The sequence below is a fragment of the Chanodichthys erythropterus genome, chromosome 22, assembly GCF_024489055.1.
Source record: "Chanodichthys erythropterus isolate Z2021 chromosome 22, ASM2448905v1, whole genome shotgun sequence".
In the NCBI taxonomy this organism is placed as follows: Eukaryota; Metazoa; Chordata; class Actinopteri; order Cypriniformes; family Xenocyprididae; genus Chanodichthys; species Chanodichthys erythropterus.
Window position 1 is genome coordinate 2731344 of NC_090242.1, and position 27124 is coordinate 2758467.

General features: G+C 35.9%; 1 protein-coding gene across 2 annotated transcripts in view; it reads left to right on the top strand.

Annotated features, from left to right (window-relative positions):
• The window catches only part of si:dkeyp-23e4.3 (rho GTPase-activating protein 7), a 75732-nt gene that overhangs the window by 26114 nt on the left and 22494 nt on the right, over positions 1-27124 (top strand). The window contains exon 1 of one of the 2 annotated variants that reach the window (XM_067376325.1): positions 24934-25123. The exons of the other annotated variant lie outside the window; for it this stretch is intronic. Within the exon in view, the coding sequence (XP_067232426.1) occupies positions 25111-25123 (13 nt within the window). The 5' untranslated portion in view covers positions 24934-25110. Of the gene's footprint in view, positions 1-24933; positions 25124-27124 lie in introns of those variants that run through there. 2 annotated transcript variants of the gene reach the window in all.

The following is a 27124-nucleotide window of genomic DNA, read 5'->3' on the forward strand; positions in this document are numbered from 1 at the left end:
CTTTCTGTTCGAATACTCTCTACAATGAGATTGTTTCGAGATAAAGGACGATCGATTCATGCTGCAAGGCAGTTAAAAGTGGACCGTTTGATTCTGTATTAGTCTTTGCAAAGAAAGCTAATGATAATGATATTTTTGTGTTCTAATATAACGGTATGTTTTGGAAACTTTTGTGAACGAAAAAATCTGGGGATTGGATTGTATCCCTTGGAAAACAACCCTCACAGGAGAGTAATGTCAACAAGTTGGCAGGGGGTGGGAATCAAAGAGAACCTATTTATCAAGCTAAATGACTATGGCTTGAAGACCAAACCCAATCATTTGCTTGGTAACACTTCCAAATTTTTGTTTGTCCTGGATGTTGCCTGTCACGTTTGAGATCCTTATTGACTGGGAGTGCAAAGTTTTAGAGGACCATAACAATTCAGTTTCAAGAGAACATTGCCTTTCGATCTCAACCCAACAAGCAAAAATCAGAAAACAACAGTGAGAACAATTCGTAAAAGAAACAACCAAACCAACTGCTGATCTAATAGTAACCATGCACTTTTATGCCAGACCACCTTCCATATTCATATTCAATATTCAGTATTGAATACAGACTGGTTTTTTATTACTTTTTCGGAATTTGAATACAGAAGGCGTAAGACGTAGTGTAAGCAATTTGAGAGTTTTGCACTTTTTTCGTAAGTTGAATATGGAAGGCGGTCTGGCGGAAGCTAGATATTTTACTTTATAACTTGTTAAATATGCATATTTTTCTTACACAAATGCATCACTTCGCTTCAAAAGAACTTTATTAACCTCCCAGAGCCACGTGGAGTACGTTTATAATGGATGGATGCACTTTCTTGAGCTTACTCGTTGGTCCCGTTCACTGTACCAGGTGGGCTACTGAGCAAGTTTACTACATCAAAACAGCCATATATATGTGGAGCTGGTTAAATGATGCAAACATCAAAATGCATTAGTTTACAAATCATGCACTATGGTGAAAGTGGTTTGAGGTCACAATATAGTATTGTGCAAAGAACTGTGTGAAAACAAGTTTTATTAATCAATAATCTGCACTTGTAATCATCATTAGTGTGAAAATGAATAAAAGTTGTTGGTGTTCTACTGACATTAGTCTTCATTTCAGTTGGAAACTGTAGTGAATTGTATGTATAGGTACATTTTCAGAGATTTGCAAAAATGAAGGTGAGGCACGTTGTTTATATGCCCAGACATCAACCAAGCCAAGCATGCAGGGATAACGCTGCGGAAAAAACTCTTGAGGAATAATTACAAGGACAAACACGTTCAGAAACAAACCACGGAAAGTTCCACTGAGCCGTATCTCGCAGATTGAGAGGACTTCCAAAGACTGCATAACAAACGCATTACTATTCTTGCCATTTGTTTAGTCTCTTCAACCATTCACTTCATTTAACTGCTGCAAAGGACATCTCCTCTGCCCTTTCAGTTGTGACAAATAAACAACACTTCAAACTTGTGCTTTTCCTCTGCCTCTGACCTGTACTGGCAAATTCTGACTCTCTGTGGCCTCGTGGGATTTGTCATATCAATAAGCTGGGGTGTTAAAGGAAGTATAACATTTGATTATGTGTAGCATTACTTACTATAAAGAAGGAATATAAGGTCCTTTGAAGCTTATGAGGACAATATTTCTGAATGTGCTATGAAACCCGCCAAGTCCAAATTTATTGCCTTTTGTCTTTAACAGAGTAAGAAAAGGAAATGAAGGGGTGACCTTTAAATCAATGGGTGAGTTTAAAACAGAAATCTTCAACCTTTTTTAAGGCCAAGGACCCCTTGTGGATAGAGAAACTGGGCAGTGACTATTACATGTTTTTGACTACTACTTGATACACTGCAAAACCTCAGTAACACTTTACAATAAGGTTCCATTTGTTAACATTCGCTAACTTGAACTTACAATGAAAAATACTTAAAAATCTAAGGCATTTAGTTAATATTAATCTTAGTATAATCTTATAATATAATCTTAATATAATCTTAGTTAATATTAATTTTGGCACATTATTCATTGAATTTATTCAAATCAAATGTTGTATATGTTAATATTTAATTGACCTGAGCTAACATGAATTAACAATAAACAGATGTATTTTTACATAATTTTACAAGTAACATTAATGAATATTAATAAATACTGCAACAAATATATTGTTTATAGTTAATGTTAGTTAATGCATTAAATGTTAATTAATGGGACCTTATTGTAAAGTGTTTGCCTTGAATTTGATAACATTTGTTAATTCGATATCATGAACTAGGTTTATGTTCATTTATAAATATATAAATATGTTATTGTTCATTGTTAATTCGTGTTCATTCAAATTAATGTTAATTTATGCAACTTATAGAACATACAAATATTTTAGTATTTATGTATAAATTAACATTAACCTTGGTTAATAAATGCTGTAAAAATATTGATATTGATAAAATGTTAGCTGTTAATGTATAGAACAACCTAAAGTGTTACTGAATAATCATCTATAGAGTCATATGCTTGCACATTCATTTAAATTTTATTGACACGGTTGTATGTCTGAAAGAAAAACAACAATTTAGCTTTAGCTTTTTAACATGTGGTTGAAGATTACTTATATAGGTCATATAATGCCACTTTTACAAGATGTAAAATAAGTCTCTGATGTCCCCAGAGTGTGTATGTGAAGTCTTAGCTCAAAATACTATACAGATCATTTTTTTATAGGATGTTAAATTTGTCACTTTGAGGGTGAGCGAAAACAACGGAGCTTTTGTGTGTGTCCCTTTAAATGCAAATGAGCTGCTGCTCTCAAAAGGAGGCGGAGTTTCAGGAGCTCCTGTTAGCACTTAGCAGCTCCAATTAAAGTTACCTCACCCAGACTCAATGAAAATGTCAGAAACTGTTCAGACTTTTATGTTCAAACGGAGTCAGACAATGATGGAGACAACATTGCGACTGCAGTAGGACATTTCTGAATGGTTAGTTGGTTAATTTTCTAAGCTGATGTGGAGTTAACTATCTTAAAGTCATTGATTAGCATATTCTTTCATGATAATCTATAAATCATTCTTGTGGGAACTGTTGTAAAATACAGAGCCAGAGAATATTTGCTGCATGAAGATAAAACAGGTATAGTTTAGTTTAATTACGGTTATAACTTATCATTTTGTCGACATGCTATTGCATTTGTGTTAAGTTCTGTAATGCAGTAAAATGGCCTCACCTCCTTTGTTGTGTGTTCTCGGGGGCAGGGTTTATTTAAATTTTAGGGTTAGTGATGTCACCAACCCGGGAAGAAGCTTGTTGTAGTACCTACCAACTATTTGTTGTAGTCCTTAAACAGAGAATTCTTTAAAAGACAATATCTCCCTTTGCATTTAACTTTCAGCGCTGTAACTTTGCAGATACTGTTTATGCTCAAGCAGCAACATTACACACTAACTAAAGTTAAAATCGCTATGAATCACCCCTTTAATCATCAAATTTAATTTTGCTTTTCACAATACACATAGCAGCTTTACAGAAAGTCATAGTGTTATGTCTATAATGCCTTTATAGTGTTTGACCCTAGAGATAGTTATAGAGCTGGATGATATGACATACATTAATACAAGCGATGCTTAGATAGTTTTGTCTAGAACATACTATATCAGTGCCACGGTGACACTGGCACTAGTCTAATCGTTCAAAGACAATTAAGAGATGTAAATATTGGTCAGTATTGTTCTATTACAAGATTTAAATGTTAGTCTGTATTGTTCTAAGAGAGACTAATTGATTCTCAAAAAGTGTTAATGAAAATAAGATTGGTTGTCACAGGTGAAAATCTGCTTTAGATAATACATGCAAACTAAAATACACTTGCACTTTATTTTCACAAATATTTGTTTGAGATCAAACAATAATTGGTGGACCACCTGCCTGCAGTACCACTGAGGACCCCCCTAGAAGTAGTGGACCCCTGCTGAAGACCCCTGGTGTAGAGACTTCATGAAACAGGGAATAATAATTAGAGCACTATATACTATATATACTGTATGTGTCCAATGTAGAGCATTACAGCAGGCCTTATGATTGGCTGATCAATATCAGTCAATATAATACAGGCCAATATATAAATATAATTATTTAATCAAGCCCTCAGGAATATGCTAAGGAATTTGTGAAGGACATAGGGACTAGGACAAATCTATGCAATTCATCCTTTTTTCTTATAAGCAGCTTTCTTATAAGTTGCCATATGGCTGGACATCCTACACAAGAGCTGAAAATAGGAATTGCACTAATTAATGTGGATGAGGAAACATAAAGAGATGCTGAAAATATAAAATAAATAATATAATAATTCTCTGCCTCTACTGGTACAAAAAAAAAAAGATCTTTTTTATCACACTCAAAGAGGAGGAAAAAAAAGTGGTTGTTGATGAAGCGATGACTGATGTGGTGTGACATAGGAGCTTATTTAAATGTTATGCTATTTACCTCGGAAAATTAAATCTGATTATTAAAGGGATAGTTCACCACAAAATTAAAATTCTGTTATTAATATCTCTCCCCATGGGCACCATTTCCTGTATTCTGGCACCTTTTTAATTAAAAAATTGCTTTAATATCAACACATAGACTGGTACATCAGCTAGCTTCTCTCATTGACCAGGATTCAAAGAGCTACTAACACTGATTGATTGATGTACTGTAGCTAGCAAGCTAGACTAGCAAAAATGTCAGATAACTGTAAGCGTTATAACAACATAGTGTAATGAAGCTCAAAAGTGTTGCGTAACACAAGAGAATGAACCTCATTGGTTCTTCCGGAAGCTCAAAAAGTGTTGCGTAACACATGAGAATGAACCTCGTTGGTTCTTGCGGAAGCTCAAACATGCTGCGTAACACATGAGAATGAACCTCATTGGTTCTTGCAGAAACTCAAACATCCTGCAAAACACATGAGAATTAACCTCATTGGTTCTTCTGGAAGCTCAAATAGTGTTGCATAACACAAGAATGAACCTCAGTGGTTCTTGCAGAAGCTCAAAAGTGTTGCAAAACACATGAGAAAGAACCTCGTTGGTTCTTGAGGAAGCTCAAACGTGCTGTGTAACACACAAGAACAACCTCATTGGTTCTTCCAGAAGCTCATACGTGCTGCATAACACACACAAATGAACCTCATTGGTTCTTGCAGAAGTTTAAACATGCTGCATAACACACAAGAACAACCTCATTGGTTCTCGCACATCAACCAAAACTGATGTGTGAGTTGATGAATGTTTTTATGTGAATTCAATGTCCATCATATAAAGCGATCATCTCTTTAGAAAATTTGGACTAAATCTTTTAATGAACTTTCTGAAGCGTCAAAGTGTCAGTTGCATAGCTGTCTACTGAAGGACTGAAATCTTTCCCCGATTTCATCAAAAATATCTTCATTTGTGTTCCGAAGATGAATGAAAGTCTTACAGGTTTGAAAGGAGATGAGGGTGAGTAATTAATGACAGAATTTTCATTTTTGGGTGAACTATCCCTTTAAGTCTTAAAATTAATGTAGTTTTATAAATATATGTTAATAATGTTGTAAATATACTCACCAAGACAGATGGGAGCCAATATTTTTATTTCTATGGAGAACCAGCAACTCAGTGGAACAGACTACATAATTAAGTCAGATTATGTCAGGGTTTATTGGTAAAACACACCAGACTGCACAAATATTCCATAATCTGACAAACACTGATTGAACATGTTCAGCTGGTAAGAACAAACACCGAAAGGACTACCACACCGACAACCAGAGGAAGTTGGAGCAGCGTGAACAAGATTTAGCTCCAAATATCAATGATCTAAAGAGTTGCCTCCCTCAAGAAGAATATGAAACTACTGATTTATTACTTTAAGTTATTGCTGATAAAAATTGTTGTACAATATGCAATACACTACCTTTTAAAAGTTTGTGATCAGTAAGATTTTATTTTATTATTATTACTTTTGTTATTATTACTATTACTTTTATACAGCAAGGATGCATTAAATTGATGAAAAGTGCCAATAAAGACTTTAATTTTGTTACATAAATACATTTTATTTTGTGTCACCTGATTAATCTGGTAATGTTGAGGAAGAGTGTAATTTGTTTTCTACATGACCATATAAGGTGACACTAAGCTTGCCAGACATTACATCAGATTTAAGTGACCTCTTATTTCCCCTTCCAGCCACTAGGTGCCACATGAGTAATAAACTCATTATAATTAGTCCAAAAACCCAAAAGCAACAGGAAAGCCAACAAGACCTAATTATTCACAAAAGGTTTTAAGGTTTTAAAGCAAGGGTGGGTAAAGTTTTAGACACATGGGCCACACTGGTCTTTAAATAGTAGCCTGCATGAGAGAACACAAGGTATAATTCCCAGTGAGATATAATGTATACTTACTTGCATCTGACTCATAGAACCATTCAGATATTGCTTGAAGTATTGCTCAACAGAGAGGTCTTAGGAAAAAAATAAAATAAATAATATATAAACACGACACTGTTTATAAATAATATATATATATAGGTGCTGGTCATATAATTAGAATATCATGAAAAAGTTCATTTTTTTATTGTAAATTATTTTTAAAAATGAAACTTTCATATATTCTAGATTCCCTACATGTAAAGTAAAACATTTCAAAAGGTTTTTTTTTTTTTTAATTTTGATGATTAGAGCGTACAGCTCATGAAAGTCCAAAATCCAGTATCTCAAAGTATTTCCTATTAAAATATTTCCTAATATCAATCAAAAAATGGATTTTCAAAACAGAAAAGTTCAAGTTCTTTAAAGTATGTTCATTTTTACACTCAATACTTGGTCGGCAGCACATATTACAGCAAATGACTTGCTCCTAGCACAAATTACAGCATCAGTGAAGTGTGGCATGGAAGTGATCAGCCTGTGGCACTGCTGAGGCACTATTGAGCCTTCAGATCATCTGTATATTGTTGGATCGACTGTTTCTCATCTTTCTCTTGAAAATATCCCATAGATTCAGGGGTCAGACATGTTGGCTGGCCAATGCTGTAATATCATAGTCAGCAAACCACTTGGAAGTGGTTTTTGCACTGTGGGCAGGTGCTAAAGTCCTGCTGGAAAAGGAAATCAGCATCTCCATAAAGCTTGTCAGGCAGATGGAAGCATAAAGTGCTCCAAAATCTCCTGGAAGATGGCTGCATTTACTTTGCACTTGATAAAACACAATGGACCAACACCAGCAGATGTCACGGCCCCCCAAATCATTACTAACTTCAGAAACTTCCCACTAGACTTCAAGCAGCTTGGGTTCTGTGCCTCTCCAGTCTTCCTTTAGACTCTGGGACCATGATTTCAACGTGAAATGCAAAATTTACTTTTATCCGAAAAGAGGACTTTCGACCACTGTTCACTGTCCAGTTCTTTTTCTCCTTAGCCCAGGTAAGATGCTTCTGACGTTGTTTCTGTTTCAGAAGTGGGTTGGTAGTCCTTTTCCTGAAGATGTCTGAGTGTGGTGACTCTTGATGCGCTGACTCCGGCTTCATTTGACTCATTGTGAAGTTCTCCCAAGTGTTTGAATCGGCTTTACTTGACAGTATTCTCAAGCTTGTGGTCATCCCTATTGCTTGTGCACCTTTGCCTACCCAATTTCTTCCTTCTAGTCAACTTTGCATTTAATATGATCACTCTGTAAACAGCCACCACATTCAGTAATGACCATCTGTGACTTACGCTCTTTGTGGAGGGTGTCAATGATTGTCTCCTGGACCATTGCCATGTCAGCAGTCTTCCCCATTAGTGTGGTTTCAAAGAACAAGAGATACCTGGAATTTATACTGTAGGGATGGTCATTTAATGAAACTCAAATGTAAATATTCTAATATTTTGAGATACTGGATTTTGGACTTTCATTAGCTGTATGCTCTAATCAACAAATTTAAAAAAAAATAAATAAATAAATAAAAATAAAAAACGTTTGAAATGTTTTACTTTACATGTAGGGAATCTAGTATAAATGAAAGTTTACTTTTTTTTAAATAATTTACAATAAAAAAATGAACTTTTTCATGATATTCTAATTATATGACCAGCACCTGTATATTCAATATAACATATTGACCATGATTTACCGTCAAAGAATAGGACATCAATGGGATCATGCATCAATATCTGGACAGCACTTGTGAAATGTTGTCTCCTTATAATCTGATGAATGGACTTCCAGTCCATGACATTTTTCTCAAGCACCAATGGGACAGTCACATCAGATCAGGACCCAGTGTTGGCCAACGGGCATATTTGCTTAATTGTACGATGTTTATGTACCTCCCTAGTTCTTTAATGTCATGATCTTTAAGGTGGTAATGATTTTCAATAACAAAAGATGGTGTGACATTTTCATCAAAGCCTGCCTCATCCAACACTTTGCGAGAAAGGTTATAAGTATTGGCATGTTACTTCCTCAAAATATTTATTCTGTCATCGCCATCCTTTCCTTCCCATTTAAACGTAGGCTTTGCATATTAATACAACAGGTTTAAAAGATGCTACCTTATTAATGCACCACTGTCTCATTAGTGTAACAAAATATACTGGCTCAGAAGGTATGTCATGAAGCAATGTTCACATTAACACACAATAACATCATGTTTATTATAAGCATGTGCCACAGTTATGTTCTCTGCTACTGTAAATGCACAAGCTCGATAAGGTTGGGTGGATTCTGATTGGCTGCTAGTGTTTTTATTATTCATCATCATGAAAAAATTGTTCTGATTCCAACAACATCATTCCTCTGTGTCGTTATGGTGTGGACTTCCCTATTCTCATAGAATTTGAATAATTATAAAAACTAAAAAATCATTATAGTTGTATCGTCCTGGGTGTGAACGGGCCTTGACTCCAGTCCAGTGCCAAATGTTGCCAGCTTTAAGTATATGGAATCTTGTGCAATTTTAAAGACCCCCTGTGGTGAAAATCAAGTTTTTAATGTTGTTTATATGTCTATGTGGTGTTTTTAACCTGCTTTAAGACAAACCGTGCGCATATTCTTAAGTCAACACCATTGCTGAGTATTTTCTGTTTAAAACTACAGTGATCTAAAGACAGTTTTGAAAAAACCTGGTTTGAGATCGTTGGTGTTTCTTATGTCGCAAACTACCTTGTAACCAATCACATCAATGTGCAGGTGGGGTTTAGCATATCATTAACTATGACCGCTCTGAAACAAGGGAGTCATGTAACATAGCAACAAATTATTAGCTGTTTGATAACGTAGTCAAGCAAAATGTTAATTATTTTAATTACCGTTATGTGTCCAACATTGTAAAAAGCAATACCATTGTGCAGTGTTTACTTCAGTTAGTTGACCGAGTGGATCTCTGAGCTTGTGCGAGTCAAGTCAAGTCACCTTTATTTATATAGCGCTTTTTACAATGCAGATTGTGTCAAAGCAGCTTTACATTGATAACTGGTACATAATTTGGCTGCACAGCAGCTCTTAAATAATAGTGTCAATGCAGGCAGATCAGAAACACTGTTGAATAAATGTCAATAATACTACTGAATATCAAATGTCAAGTGTCCCCAACTAAGCAAGCCAAAGGCAACAGCGGCAAAGAACCCAAACGCCATCAGGTGACATCAGGTGGCAAACAAGTGGCAAATAGGTGTTAAAATGGAGAAAAAAAAACCTTGGGAAAAACCAGGCTTATGCGAGTGAGTGGAGGTGGGGCTAATTAGCATATTCATACATCTGCGTATACTAAATGAACCAAGGGTGTAGAGTTACATTCAAGCTATTTTAAGGCATGAAGATTTTTTTTTTTTTTTCACAGGATAAAAAACATTTAAATGTCATTTTGATGATCAGAGATGAGTTAAAATAAAAAAGGGATACAATGATTGACTACAGGTGGACTTTAGTAATTTAAGGGGCACGACACCATTTTCAACTAAAAAAACCTTTTTTGCTGTTTGGCCATTCATACATGACAATGCCATTTTGGTGGCCCGAAAATGCAAAGTTTTGAAAACGTTTTCAAAGTCAATGTTGAATGAAAATGGTGACGTCATGCGAGACTGCCCTCCAAAAAAAAAAAAAAACGACCCTATAGGTCGTTTTTCAAGCACCTTATTACGACCTATATTTACATTTTGAAGTCATGCGCCCTCTAGCAGGCATAAAAATAATGACAGTGTCGTGTTACGTCTGTTGCCATGAAATGACGTATTACCAATCAAAATGTGTGTTCATTTAAATGCAGTGTGTGGACTTTTTACACCATTTCTCCTATTTTCATTTAACAAAACTCTAAACCTAAACCTAACCTTAGTGATTTATAGTGCATTTTACACTTTATGAGCACATGTGTTCCCTGGGATCGAACCTACGATCGCATGATAGCATATTGATATTGCAATGCTCTGCCAATTGAGCTACGTGAAACCTGAAATTTGATGCAGATAAAATGCATTAAAATGAAAGTGTCCTGTTGTTGATAGGGGCGCAACCTATATGGTTGTATTGGTTGGAGAACATGTTGCATTCACAATACAGCATTTTTAGTTTTTATTTCACACTGTAACTGGTATTAAAGTGGAGGAGAGGATGTTCACATGCGCTCCGTGCTGCCGCTTCTCTTTAACTAAGGTGCTAAAGCAATCTGTCACATCACATTAAACAGCGGCAAAACTATATTTATTTTTTGAATCTCATAATAAGATGGACGTCGTTTGAAATCTGAGACTTTGCTTCATATCAAAAGTAACAAAGCACAAAGATTATTGCGATTTATTGGATGGGAGGTGCTACATGTTCTGTTCATTCATCAACTGAAAACAGACTAGACTAATCGATTCTTGGGATTTAAGAATCGATATCGGTTTGTAAAAATGAGAATTGGTTAAAGGTGCCGTAGAACGTCTTTTTAAAAGATGTAATATAAGTCTAAGGTGTCCCCTGAATGTGTCTGTGAAGTTTCAGCTCAAAATACCCCATAGATTTTTTTTTTTTTTTTTAACTGATTATTTTGGGGCATCATTAATATGAGCCAATTTAGGCTGCGGCCCCTTTAAATGCTCACGCTCCCTGCCCACGGAGCTCGCACTTGCCTTAAACAGCATAAAGAAAGTTCACACAGCTAATATAACTTTACAAAGTGTTCATCATGCAGCATCTAATCGCGTAAGTATAGTATTTATTTGGATGTTTACATTTGATTCTGAATGAGTTTGATTGTACTCCATGGCTAAAGCTAACATTACACACTGTTGGAGAGATTTATAAAGAATGAAGTTGTTTATGAATTATACAGACTGCAAGTGTTTAAAAAATGAAAATAATGACAGTCTTGTCTCCGTGAATACAGTAAGAAATGATGGTAACTTTAACCACATTTAACAGTACATTAGCAACATGCTAACGAAACATTTAGAAAGATAATTTACAAATATCACTAAAAATATCATGATATCATGGATCATGTCAGTTATTATTGCTCCATCTGCCATTTTTTGCTGTTGTCCTTGCTTGCTTACCTAGTCTGATGATTCAGCTGTGCACATCCAGATGTCCTGCCCTTGTCTAATGCTTGATCATGGGCTGGCATATGCAAATATTGGGGGCGTACATATTAATGATTCCGACTGTTATGTAACAGTCGGTGTTGTGTTGAGATTTGCCTGTTCGTTGGAGGTCTTTTAAACAAATGAGATTTATATAAGAAGGAGGAAACAATGGAGTTTGAGACTCACTGTATGTCATTTCCATGTACTGAACTCTTGTTATTCAACTATGCCAAGATAAATTAATACATTTTTAATTCTAGGGCACCTTTAAAATCGAGAAATCTATATTTTTTACCCAGCCCTAGTAATAGTAGTCATTATTGTTGTATCGTCCTTGGTGTGAACAGGCCTTGACACCAGTTGAGTGCAAACACACATTCTTAGAGACTTGCATTAGTAAAAGAGATAAAAGCTTGTTTGAAAATGTCAGATGGGAGCATTTGTAGGGTCAATGGTCCATTTTCTTATGTGCAAGAAAAAAAAAAATGTCCTTGAAATGGAACTATTTTAACGTCATTTTTTGTGCAAAGTTACAAACAATAAAGTTTGAAAAAGTCATATTCACTTATCACTACCTCATTACTAAATTAAATATGCTGTTTCGGCTTCAATACATCATTATTCAAGAATCTGACAGTCTTAAGGAGCGAAAAATATCAAATTGGTTTATAATTACATCTGGGCTACACACTAAATTTTTCTTACTATCAAAGCTTAAACAGCCAGTTAAACAAAAGTCAACCTAATGAAGACATACAGCACTTGTTACTCAACTGCTTCTATAAATGACTCCATTTTTCAATTTGGATATGATATTCTGGCATCTAGAGCACTAAATACCTTAACAGCACCGATTTCACTTAACATGTTACTCAAAGTAAATAGTTGCACATTTCAGTACGTCTTCCAAATTACACAAGAAGGCACTCAATGATAATATATTGCTCCCGCTACTTTCCATGTAACGATACTTTTACCAGCGCCAACTTTCTTTAATCTCACCCCTGCTTTCTAAAAAAAGGTCACAGCACAGCATTTCAGCATTTTTACTTCAAGGAACTTAGCTGTCCTTGGGAGTTGGCCATGTGCGTTCCTAAAATAAGCATTAAAGATTTAATATATCTGCTGTATGCGTGTATTAAATTTGGCAGTTTAAATATGGTTCTCCATTAACACTTCAAAACAGGATTATGAATGACCAATAACTATGAGGAGTAATTTTTCCTCTGAAATATCAGTCATCTTCCTATCAAAGGTTTATGGGGCCCATGAGAGTTCAGAAATATTATTTTGGAGCGCTGCTCTAGTCCTGTCAAACACAATTAGTGAGAGACCAGTCAGAGTGATTCAGTTGAGTCCAGTTGAGTTCCGTTACTGTCAGGGATAATCACAACTCCTTGTATATACATCTCATGGACATCTATCCTTTCATAAAGTTCCTCATTCATTACTGTCCACATCCTCAGACAGTTACTTATCTTTCCGTGTCTGTCTCTCTCTCACCTTGGGACTAAACAGGAAAGGGCTGGGCTCTGGGCCTGAGGGCAGGACTTGGTTAATCAGGCAAGGATTTCCTCTGGAGACAAACTTCTATAAACGGCAATATCACCGCTCAAGATCACAGAGTTCAGTTTCCATCATTACATCCTGAGTGTCACTGACCGATCTCTTCTCATAAATCAACGTCTGAATGCTCAATGAGCGACAGACCCATATTTGGCAAGCACACATTTTGACATACACACAGTAATACCACATTTTAACTGTCCCCAGACTTTATGTAAGTTGAAAATTACTTATTTGTTCTTGGGAACTAATTAACACAATGTTCTAACGTTTTAACTAATACAAAGGAATGATTTAATTAAAAGTGAACAACAATTTCTTAATTCATGGACACTATATTTGTTGGCATGTTGTGCAGGGCCCTCAAGTTTGGGAATAAATGTGTCAAAAAAGGACAGTAAACAAATAAAGTATGTGCATATAATTAAATGTCATCTTTAAAAATTGAATAATGTGGTCACAATATTGACAAGTAAATAAATACATGTATTAGGAAAAACAACATGATTGATTCAGACATTCAGAAGCTGTTATTTAATTGGGATAATGGAGTGTAAGACTTCATATTCAGGCTTGAACCCAAATATGCTGCCAATTTTGGAGTCTTCCCAATTCAAGTAACTCCTCAACGACCGAACACTGACTCATTGAACAGATGTCTGTCCTCTGTTTCAGAAAAGTTAAGGTGTTGATGTTGTACTGTAGGGGATTTTCAAGGTGTAACAGATGGACAGGACTTGTAACCTCTGTGTAAATGACACCAAAGTACATCACTAATGGTTTTTAAAATTACAGATTCATTATAATTAAGTGACATGCTTAAAATAACCATACGATTAGAGAACTTCAAAACTTACAATATTGCCGGCTGCCTGTTTCCGTCCTGACTCTCTGGTCATGGGCAGTGTTATTTGATATTGCTTTGGCCATGTGCTTCATAGAGCACAAGGTGGTGCAAGTAGGACAGACAGTGATGCAAAAGACACACACTCATATTGGCGTTTCTTCAAACATTGGCTCCTTGAACTCTTTTAAAACATGTTTTACTTTCTCAGTTTATTTAACTTGACTGGAAAAAGTCTGCAGGGGCATTTTGAAATGTTTATCATATGCATTGAAAGACAACAAACTCAACTGACTGGCTTCTCTCCTGTATGATTTCACATGAGTCTCTTCAGATCTTACTGTACATGAATTATGAGCTTCCAGAACTTCTGATTGAGGCTGTGTGTGACGCCCTAATTGAACTCCTTTCCACAAACTGGACATAGAAATAAAAACAGTATAAATAACAAAAAAATGTTTTAGTCTAATTAAGTGCAAACAATAGGTGCAACCATAATCTGTCTAATCATAACCTAACCCTGGTTGCAAGCCTAAACTTGACATAAACGGTAAACTTGTCCCTCAAATCTGATTGGTTGATTGGAATGTTGTTCCAGGATCAACAAAGATGTTGATCCAGGAACATGACTTGGCAAAATCACGGTGACCGTGCGACTCTGCAGCTCGTGCTGGATAAGCAGAACAGACCTTTGCAATAGTTTACAATTGAAGCGTCAGTTATCCAACTGAATTAAATGGATTTTATTTCCGTAATAGCTTAAGGCTATTTTCACAGCTAGCATTTATTATATCCTAAATACATACAATTAAGTTATATTATTATACTTTTTGAATAATTTGAAAAAAAAAAAAAATGCAGACTGGAAATGATCAGTTAGTTACTGTACTTAAAGGTGCAATATGTAAGAATTTTGCAGTAAAATATCCAAAAACCACTAGACCAGTGTTATATATTTTGCTCACTTGAGTACTTACAACATCCCAAGTGTTTGCAACTATTTGTAAATTGTGAGAAAATTGCAATTTTAACCTCCGGGACGTGTGAGGAGTCACCCGTCAATTGCGTCATATCCATGTTACCCTTAGTTTCCGGGTATTTTGTAGAAACCATGGAAACATCAAAGATGCTTTAATATTTACATGTTTTAATAGGCAAGGGGACAACTGTTTTGATATATTTATAGACATTTATAGATAATATATATATTGTCGGCTTGTCATATGCAGAGCTCTGTAGAATATATATATATATATATATATATATATATATATATATATATATATATATATATATATATATATAATATATAGTGGCTATGAATTAATAATTCGTTCTCACGACTTATGAACTTTTTCCCTCAGTTTAGTAAATTGTGGCCACATTGTTCTAATCCGTTCCCTCTTTTTCATTTAACTAAAACAGGGGAACAAATTATTACAACATGACCATGATATTACAAAATAAAAAATAAAAAAAAATACTTGCAACAACGATTTTTTGTGCAACCTAGCTATTTGATTATAAATAAGATTGTGTTAGAGGAATGGCATGAGAACTTTAATATGTTTGGTCTCTAGGTATAATTTCAGTGCAATTTCATGAGATTTTCCGCATGTGCATTAAGGTGATTTCGAAACACTTAAGTGAACGGACAGCATTTCGAAGAAAAAAGCATCTTCAAATTTTTCCGCATTAATGTGGACGTAGCTTGAGAAAATCTCTTGCATCATTTGATTGCAGATGCACTTGGTTTTGATTTTGAAAGCACATTATAATGCTTTCACAGTCTTGTATGGTTAAATATATAGGCTGGTAAAAAAAAAAAAAAAAAAAAGTGTACAGCAAGTTGCTTTGGATAAAAGCATCAGCTACAGTAAATGATTCAGCTTTTATAAACTGTGAGTGATTTTATATTATAGTTCTAGCTGTAAAGAGATGATGAATGGGTGCATATATATATATACATGTAGGTGAATGAGTGTTTACAGTTTCTGGCACTGCGGACTGAAGCCAGCAAGATATTATGCAAAGCTGAATCTAAACAGTTTGCATATACTGAGTTCACACTGTGCATACTGACTCCAGGCCCCCTGAGAGTCAGGCAGCTGGCATTACAGCTCGAGAGAAGAAACAAACACATACTTTCTCTTTCTCTCTCTGTGCTCTCCTTTATTGGTGAAAACTGTTTGAATGCAGCCATCCTCTCAATTGCTGCAATTCTGCTATTTCCTTCTTATTTAGAATCAGATGTTAAGCTGAATATGTAATCTTGTTTTCCAAACCAGAAAAAGACAGAACAGTGCTTGTGGCCAAGATGTCAAGGCCTCGTGCAAGACATTCCTGCACAGACATTTCTGCATCTTAGTTTTAAAGGGGTCATTAATTGAGAAATCAACTCCTTGTTAGTATAATAAAAGCTTTTATTGACACCAGGCCCAGCAAATGACTCGCAGAATGTGACGTAAATAGATGAAACGCTGCCTCCGCAGAAGAAATCAACGCCTACTTCATTATTTCAATGGTAGCACCACCCACTGGAGTGTTAGTGAGATGACAAGGAGGAGAGAAGAGTGATACAGGACTACATTACCTTTCAAAGGATCCTAATGCTAGGACTATTGTTATTTATTTTCAACTATATGAATGTCTCAGTTGAGCTTTATTTATTTGTATTTGTACATTTCACTGTGGATTATTTGGTTAATCAATCACATTTCGGCGCATGCTTTGCAAACAGACTTTTTTACGATATGGGCTAATTCTAATGCTTGATCTGATATGTAATATGATTCATGTACAGTCAGATGTGCTTTGTCTATATGTCAGTGAATCAAACCAGTGACTAAACAGTCAACTTCACATTGTTTCTCTTAGTAGGATGAAAATAATCTGTTTTTTAAATGGTGATTAAATTATATATAGAAAGCAATCAAAGAACGCTCCCTTTACAGTTGCTGGAGCTGTCAATCAAACAGCGCAAGTTTATCAGTAACTGAGTTCTGGACTCACACCAAAACTCCCGTTTTATTCTCTTAGTTACATCGCATTTGCACTGTTATGATGAAAGCATTCGTAGTGTGTAGAAATTGATTTGCAATAATGAGATCACTGCTTTCATGCGCTCAACAACATGTGATCGGCTACAATGTTCATGACTGCAACCTTTTATTGTACAATGTAAATATAATGGCATAGATCTAAATGTAATGATATAATCAACACTTTTCACGATTAGTTAAACTTGAGAGCTGTAATAGAAAAAAATGTGCTAAAAGTTTTCCAGAGAGTAATACTTAGCAATTTCATAGGCAAAGATGTTAGCCAATCACAGCAGTGGGCGTTTACACTGAAGTCTCACAGCAGATTTTTTTATTTCTAAATGATGACAATTTTTGATGTAAAAAGCATACTAACATTATAAGTGCAGTCCAGAAAACATTATAAAACAATAAAACAACACAGTTCATGACCCTTTTAAACTTATTAGTAAAACATACAGAGATTATAGGCTTGATGATCTACACAACACTAAATCAATTTTAATTTGCATGGTACAACTTCAAAAGGAAAAATAGAACTTTGTAGCCCCTGTGCATGATCATTTCCTGTGATGGACAAGAGAATGAAAGCACTATTTTTGACCCCAATACCAACAACATGGGCTGGTATGGGGATATCCTGATAGGAACACTCTATCCCTCATGAACAGAACAAATTGACCTTCATGCCAACACGACTGAATGTTTTCCACTCCACAGACTACAACAACAAGAACAACTGGATAACTTGTTAAAGCCTGTGTTCCGAACAGAAAAAAAACTGCTGCCTGTTTGACCACTGGCAACTGATGCCTGATCGTGTTGTCCTTTCAAGTCTAAAACTTCAGGCAGGCATCAAATGGAGAATTAACATTTCAGAGCTACCCAAAATGTTCAAAGTTCAGAGCAAAAATTAGTTGGTCAGTAAAAAGATGAAAAGGTAGTAGCATATGTATGGCAAGCCAACTTAGCTTTTAATATCCCTGTTTTAGTGGTAATTAAACTTAGACATTAATGGGTTTATCTCCCCCAAAAGTGTAAAGACTGAGCCTCTAAGGCACCATCTAAACAGATCCATCAATCTCTTTCCAGCACAACCTATAGTGTGAATTTGGGGCGTGGCTACTGTAGAAGGCGCGACAGAGGGTGTTTAGCCAATGTAGGACCATGACTGGTGTGTTACACAGTAAAAAAACAATATAGTTGCAAACCAAAATGTGCTGCATTTATACCTTTAAAGATTAAACAGGTCATGAACTTGTCGAAGTGAATGTGGCATTACGATGCAAAATGCTACAGTGGACGCTTCTTTACCATACAGTATCATCACGCACCATTCAGAAAGACAAATTTTCCAGTTTATAGTTTACTTTGACTGCCTCAAACATCTGTGGTGCCTCATGTCAAATGCAATTGTTTGAAAATATGCTTTATTTTTATAATTCCGCTAAGTGCCACTAGTGTGGCAGAAACTACATACATACTTCACCATTAAGATTATTCTTATTTTATTTATTTATTATTTGTTTGTTTGTTTGTTTGTTTGTTTGCATCTGGTGTGTTGCAGCCATAAAGAACATCTTGTTGGAAAGTTATGAAATTTGTCACACAGATATAACAGTCTGACCTGGTACCATACCAAATTTGAAGTTTATTTCAAACCCTCTAGTGCCTCCAACAGCTCAAATTTGCACTCATGTATGCTAATAACTTAAATCATAAGAGCTAAAAACTAAATTACTTTTTTTACACAGAATTTGTTCTTTCCTATAATGCAATTCTGACTATTTTACCAGTAATAACTAATATGATTATATATGAATGACACTACAAGTAGCCATATCTGCAATTGTAGAGGTTTTAAAATGAATTATTGTTAGGTTCCAGTAAAAGGAAGTTTATTTTTTTTCAACAGTAAAATGCAACTACAGACACCTTTAACTTTCAATCTTGACTAGTCAATAGAAGACTTGAGAAGACTTGAATTGACTTTTCTTTAATAAAATGCAATTATAGTTTAATTAGAATATTTATAAAATTAAATAAAAAACAAAACAAAAAAAAAAACAATGGAAGTCATTGGAGACAAAACAGATATTGCCAAAAGTTTTGGGACATGTACCTTTACATGCACATGAACTTTAATAACATCCTATTAACAGCTTCAACTCTTCTAGAAAGGCTTTCCACAAGGATTAGGAGTGTGTTTATGGGAATTTTTGACCATTCTTCTTGAAGCGCATTTGTGAGGTCAGGCACTGATGTTGGACGAGAAGGCCTGGCTCACAGTCTCCACTCTAATTCATCCCAAAGGTTATGTATCGGGTTGAGGTCAGGATTCTGTGCAGGCCAGTCAATTTTCTCCACACCAAACTTGCTCATCCATGTCTTTATGGACCTTGCTTTGTGCACTGGTGCGCAGTCATGTTGGAACAGGAAGGGGCCATTCCCAAACTTTTCCCACAAAGTTGGGAGCATGAAATTGTCCAAAATGTCTTGGTATGCTGAAGCATTAAGAGTTCCTTTTACTGGAACTAAGGGTCCAAGCCCAACCCCTGAAAAACAACCCCACACCGTAATCCCCCCCTCCACCAAACTTTACACTTGACACAATGCAGTCAGGCAAGAACCATTCTCCTGGCAACCACCAATCCCAGACTCGTCCATCAGATTGCCAGACAGAGAAGTTTGATTGGTCACTCCAGAGAACATGTCTCCACTGCTCTAGAGTCAGCTAGCGGCGTGCTTTACACCACTGCATCCAACGCTTTGCATTGCACTCTGTGATGTAAGGCTTGGATGGAGCTGCTCGGCCATGGAAACCCATTCCATGAAGCTCTCTACACACTGTTCTTGAGCTAATCTGAAGGACACATGAAGTTTGGAGGTCTGTAGTTATTGACTCTGCAGAAAGTTGGCGCTCTGTGAATTTACGTGGCCTACCGCTACGTGGCTGAATTGCTGTTGTTCCCAATTGCTTCTATTTTGTTATGATACCACTGACAGCAGACCGTGGAATAATTTAGTAGTGAGGAAATGGACTTATTGCACAGGTGGCAACCTATCAAGGTATCACGCTTGAATTCACTGAGCTCCTGAGAGCGACCCATTCTTTCACAAATGTTTGTAGAAAGCAGTCTGCATATCTAGGTGCTTGATTTTCTACACCCGTGGCCATAGAAGTTATTGAAACACATGAATTCAATGATGTGAAGGGGTGTCCCAATACTTTTGGCAATGTAGTGTAGAAATGAAATTTTGGTCACATTTTATATTAGGTGTCTTTAACTACTATGCACTTACATAAAAAAAAAAAAAAATCATGTTGTATTGCAAAAAACTTTTGCTGGTATTGAGGTGGGGATACGGATAAGGTTAGGCACAGGTTTGGTGGTATGGTTAGGTTTAAAGTTGGGTTAATGGATAAGGGAAGGTCAACAATGTTATTATAGCTGTACTTACATGCTGGTGCTTTTTTAAAATATAAGTAAAATGTAAAAACATGTATGTACACAATAAGTGCATTTTTATCAAATGTTATTACATAGTAGTTAAAGACACCTAATATAAAGTGGGACCGAAATTTTTAATAGTAAGATCTTCTAAATAGTAAGACTAAAACCTGGATTAGGCAGATAAGTAAAAACTACTGAAAGCATAATTCCCCAGTTAAATAGTTTAAAACAGTGGTGTTATCACTACACTGAATCAGCCAATCAGAAAACACTTAAAACCTTTCCACAACGAGTTTATCCTTGGAATTACCTTGTCATTCAAAAATAATGATAAATACATCAAATACATCATAAAATATAATCGCAGCTAGGTAACAGTTGCATTACAATTAGCATCAATTGGCACACTGGTCATAAAATAAAATCTCGCTTTGTCACATTTTTAGCTTCATTGGGATCTATTGTTTCGATTGAAGAGCGTTATCGTGTCATACATTCACATCGCTCAATCGCGCTCAGTGTGAAAGGCCCTTAATATGACATTTTCTTTGTACAAAGTTCTGATTGCAAAGTTCTGGACATGCCTGATTTAGTGCTGCATAAAACCTGAGGGCCAATTGGACTCTTTGAGTTTGATAGTAGTTTGCCAGGTCTTCCAAGGCCACAGCAAACACTAAGTGCCACAGATCAGCTATGAGCACTTGTTAATGTAATCTCTAATCATATTCACTCCTAATTGAATCACATTTGAAAGCATCTGGACCCGAGCCCACTGCATCTCTTCTTGCCCCTGCACCAGATTGATTAGCTGGCTCTCTCAGTTCTGCAAGGCCATTACTTGGAGAAAAAGTCTCAAATAGCAGTCATCTCCGCAGTCTGGATTATCTTGATAATGCATTTCACACTCTTAATTTGCTATCTCCACTGCCCTCCTAGAAGGTCACAGTCACAGAACCAGAGAAGATTATGACTGCACAACAGTCAGATCAGGGGCCGCAGTGCCCCGGGCCCTGTGGAAGTGGAGCTGATAGTCACTGCTACAATGAGAGAGTGTGTGTGTACAGGAAGGACAGCCAGTTCTTGGAGCAGAACGCTTACGGAAATATAGGAAATACCACTGGAGAGACTCAGAGGCAGCCACGGATTCAAGTTGGCCGGTTCTCAAAGCTCTTCCTCACATTTACAAAAGAACCTATCTATAAATATAACCAAAACACAAGAGGCTCACCCTTTAATAACATTGCACAAATATGTCTTTACGGCCGTCCATTCCTTGTATTTGAGAAAAAGGAAACGTGCTTGTATAACCTCTGTAAAGGGTGACCAGGGGGTCAACAGAATTCCCAGACACAACTTAAAGGATTAGTTCACTTTCTAATTAAAATTTCCTGATAATTTACTCACCCCCATGTCATCCAAGATGTTCATGGCTTTCTTTCTTCAGTCGAAAAGAAATGAAGGTTTTTGATGAAAACATTCAAGGATATTTCCTCATATAGTGGACTTCAATGGAGCCCAAATGGTTGAAGGTCAAAAGTACAGTTTACAGTGATCCCAGACAAGAAATAAGGGTCTTATCTAGAGAAACCATTGCTCATTTTCTAAAAAAAAGTAAAAAAGTAAAATTGTATACGTTTTAACCATAAATGCTCATCTTGAGCTAGCTCTCTTCTTTTTCTCTATTTGAATTCCAGCAGTGTAGACACTGTTAAGTGTATTCCTGCAATCCACAGGTCAAAGTTTGAACTAAATTGTCATATACAATATTCTTGTGCAAGTATATAACAATTAGTTCAAACTTTGACCTGTGGAGGGCAGTAATACACTTAGCAGTATCTACACTGCTGGAATTCAAATAGAGAACAAGAAGAAGAGAGCTAGTTCAAGATGAGCATTTATTGTTAAAACTTATATAATTTCTTTCTTTCTTTCTTTTTAAGAAAATGAGCAATGGTTTCTCTAGATAAGACCCTTATTTCTCATCTGGGATCGTGTAGATCACTTTGAAGCTGCAATGAAACTGTAATTTTGACCTTCAACCGTTTGGGATCCATTGAAGTCCACTATATGGAGAAAAATCCTGGAATGTTTTCAACAAAAACCTTCATTTCTTTTCGACTGAAGAAAGAAAGACATGAACATCTTGGATGACGTGGGGGTTAGTAAATTATCAGGAAATTTTTATTTGAAAGTGAACTAATCCTTTAACGATCACGCTAACTTGTTCGCTTTAACAGAATGAGGAAAGAGCTGCAGTTTTCTGACGAGTTCATGGTAGACGGCCGTCAGCCATCTGTTGCCTTATATACAGCTGAACACATAAGTCCAAAACAAAGCCATTCATCTCCATTCGATTTGGGACATTTTTGTTAGTGCAAGTCTCTATCACCGTTCTTTTACGAACTCCTTTTCACGCCGTTCATTCACACGCTCAGCACAGTTTGATCAAACAGATGTCTTAGCCTTTAATGAATGCGGAAGGCTGCCACCGGAGTAAAGTAGTATGCTGTGTTCTCTTGAAATGAAACACGCTGATAGTCCTGCCACCAGTAGTTCACGTCAGCCTGTCCGAAAACACACAATTATGTGAGCTGAGCCGGAATGATTTTTTTGCGGGGGTATATTCAAGTCTGTGCCAGCTTCGTTCACCGAACGACTTTTTTTCTCAGATGCACTTCTTCTTGAAGGGATCTGACAAGTCTGTGACAATCCAAATGCCAAGCGGTACACAAAACAAATCTTAAACGGAGCTGTAATTATCCCCAGGTGTCAAAATAGCTCTACCCAGAACAAGAGCAATTCTTTCACAGAAAACTGAAAGAAAAAAAATAAATAACTTTGTCAAGTGATTTAATGTTGGGGATTGAGTGCCTCTTTTATGATATCCAAAGAGGCTAGATACAGAAGCAATCTGGAAGTTAAAAGAGAGACTTTATATTTGCTTTATACTGTCAGTAAAGCTTTTGACCTTTTGATGTTGAATAGTATGGTTACAAAAGTGAACATAATTTTGTATGCCTGAATACATGTCTTTTTCCAGTCTCTTTCATTTTGTAAATAGTAATTGAGTTTTTCCAGTTAAAAAAATTGCCATGGAAAGCAGGCAGTGTATGGTTTATATACTTATTACGAGAGTCATGTAAAATGTCAGCACTTGTCCTTATCAAATAAACATTACCAAGAATACTGAGAACCATCATTCTCATTCCCTGAAATTGAACAATATTATTTTCAATATTTTATAGAATAGATAGATATAGAATCAATTTTTTAGTTACTTGTTTTCTTACATAATTTAGGGCAACTTTTTATTCATTGTCAGTCTAAGTAAATGTATTTTCTTGCATTTACACAAAGTGTTTTTTAAGATTAGAAATGCATAAAACTGTGCATACATTATTGTTTAAATTTTATAAGCTGTCGATATATCCATATTGTGCATTTCCATTTAGTACTTCTACTCTTTCCAGTATAATAGGCTTTTATGGTGACACTTTGAAACAATTTGACACAGAGCCAGAAAGGAAACTACACTGTTACACTGTTGCGTGTCTTGCCGCCAAATGACTCCATCCCACCCTCAGGCGAGGGTGGGACAGGCTGGGGACACGATGGAGCCAGGACGCCTGTCATGTCTTCCGCTAACTTATCACATGCCTGGTTTGTGATTCCGTCCCCTTTCTTTCCGCTGGACGCTGATATTTTTAATACAAAACAACAGAATTGTCTGCTAAGAAAACTGACAACTAGAGTAAACAGAAAAGGTCAGATTAGATTTGCATAGAACTGCATTCATTATAAAACACTTTCTTAGTTTTCTCTAGTCAAGTCTAGGAAATGTTTGCAGAAACAAAGTAAAGTAAACCATCCTGCCCTCATCTGTACTTTCAATGTTCACTTTGGAGAGAATGTCGAACCGAGAACTTCAGGCTTTCTCACTTAAGAGGATGTAATCAACACCGGTGTGTTTAATGAGAGCCATTAGTGCTAATGGGTTACTATGGAGTAAGTCCTGATGAAGCCTCAGAGTCAAAAACTATTAGCTGTGATGGGCTGTGTCGATATCCTTATGGGATTTAGGGCACTCATTAGCGTCATAGCTTTGCGTCTGCCCTTCGAAGAAATGCAACAAAAGAGCAGATGTTCAAATCTAAAACCCAAAACTTTCATTGAGGTATCAGTGAACTGGCACTATCTAGACATAATATCTCTTGAGTAGTACTGTTATATAGGAAAGTCCTCATAAAACTAAAAGGTTTTCGTGTAATGCCTTAGATAATTCCATGGCACTCACTGTAAATAACCTTGACAAAAGTCATTGTTTACTTTGGGAACAACCCACCCAATCAAAGTTGTGTTTGGTTTGGTCCAGTGAGGAAAGGGGGGAATGCCTTTCCTGTGATTTCATTATGGTGACCAGTGTGAATGAGAAGCCTAGCTTTCTCCTAAAAGTAGCAATACTTTGCATCTGTTAATAGAAACTTGAAGCTTATTGCTTATTGATTATTATTATTATTTTTTTAGTAGTAATGTCTGAAACTCTTTATTACACTTGGTCTAAAGTTTTTGTATGACATTTCCACATAAGAACCAAACGAACAACAATGCTCATTACAAGTAAGTAAAAATCTTTGTCTGTTTATTTTAATTTTAAGCTATTCTAAAGTTGTATGTCAAATGAATCTAAAGCTATAACTAAAATTGTCCTTTAGTTATGAGAGCATGGTACATTTAAGCGGTTCAATATTCTAATAAATATGACAGAACAAGCATGGGCATAATTTAGTTGAACGAATACAACTGTTCGCTTGTAAATCAGCAGTGATTGAGATGTTATCAGTGAAGCTAGTGTAACATCTTAATGACTTCAAAGGGCCCACTTAGTAATTAAGAGTGAATACTTTGTCAAAGAAAAGCAAAAGTGAGCGTATAAGGATGTTGCATGGTATTATAGAGCTGAATACCTGTACTTCTATGTCTGAATCACATTAGAATGTATACATTGGTCTGCTAGTCTGAAAAAGGAGAGCAAAAGCAAAAGTTTCATTGTCTCACTTTTGTTTGTCTGCTGGTTATGAAGTCCTTGGCAATTTTAAACTGAACATTTAATTCATCAGCAATATATCTAACAATTTGAAAAGATTTGTACAAGCAATGATCTCTGATTACTGGAAAGGGGTAACTATAGCTCTGAGGAGTTAGAGTCTCTTTTTGCACTGGCACATCTGATCTATGAAAACACTGTTGTTAGCAACCAGGAGTAACAACAGAGTGGCTGAGCAATTATCCTAATGACCTCATTTTTCTGTACTTGCCAAGATTTTCATCGAAATCAGTCCTGCCACTGATGAAATGGAGCATATTTGTCAGTTAGAAAACAGCTGTGCGAGTTCATAGTTGTGGAAAATGGGCTAACATGGCTCAAAAACATTTTGTGCCACATCTGGATATTATGATGATGGTTAGAAAGCCAGTGACTTGTCACTTTTACTCTCATCATATGATCGCAAAAACGAACAAGACTTGGGATAGAGAGCACCCAGCCTGGTCTCATTGTTATATGTTGTACGTAACGGTTACAGGTACAAAGTAAACTGTTTGGATTGATGCTAAAATATATAGAAAAGTAAATATGGGCATAGTCGCAGCATCTAAAATCTAAGCAATATTACATATTTACAGCTATAGAAATGTAAAATATTTACAAATTTATATCACAAATATATTTTTCGATAATTTTAGATCTCTTAGATACCCTATCCCCAAACCAAAAAATAACCACTTTTCAACAATGTATAAAAAGTAGGCCTACAATATTTGTGGTAATAATTTTTAGTTACAAAAAATCTAATATATAAATAATCCCCTAGTAATCTACTAGTATCGGTATTAGACCGATACCAAGCTCATGTACTTGTAGCCTACTCGTAAAAGACCGATACCTCACGTGACATAACTGACCGAATTTTCCGTGCACATAGACACCGGAAAACAATGTCAGCCTCAGAGGTGTGGAAATACTTAAAAATTAATGATGACAGCACACACATTTTGAACTGCATGCTTTCAATCACAATTCGTTATTGATTAGTGAAGACGGGATAGGCGGAATCGCTCTGAATGACACAGACCAGGAGCGCTCTCAAGTTGTCAAACTCGAGTTGTCAAAATGCCCATTGTGTGGAGTATCTCACGTAAATACAGTCGGTTATGGCTTAAGTGGACGTAAACATTTGGATAAAAACAGGATATGTGTCAGTATCCATGGATTCCTTCTTAATGGGACCATAGTATACAGCTATGGAAAAAATTAAGAGACCACTCCAAGTTCAAAAATCAATGTTAAGTGGTCTCTTAATTTTTTCCATAGCTGTATTTGTCATTAATGTTAATAAAACAACAAAATGTTAAATAAAAGTATGCATGGTAAATAAACCTACTGTATCTGAAGAACAAGTTTATTTAATTTTTATCTCTATAGTATTTGTTGTATTGTTTGTAAATTTCTTTTTATATAACAACAACAATTATATATATTGGTAATTATGCCCCTTTGAAGGTTATTGGACACTGAAATTTTTGTTCTTTAAGTTTGTGACGAGCACATAAAAATTATTA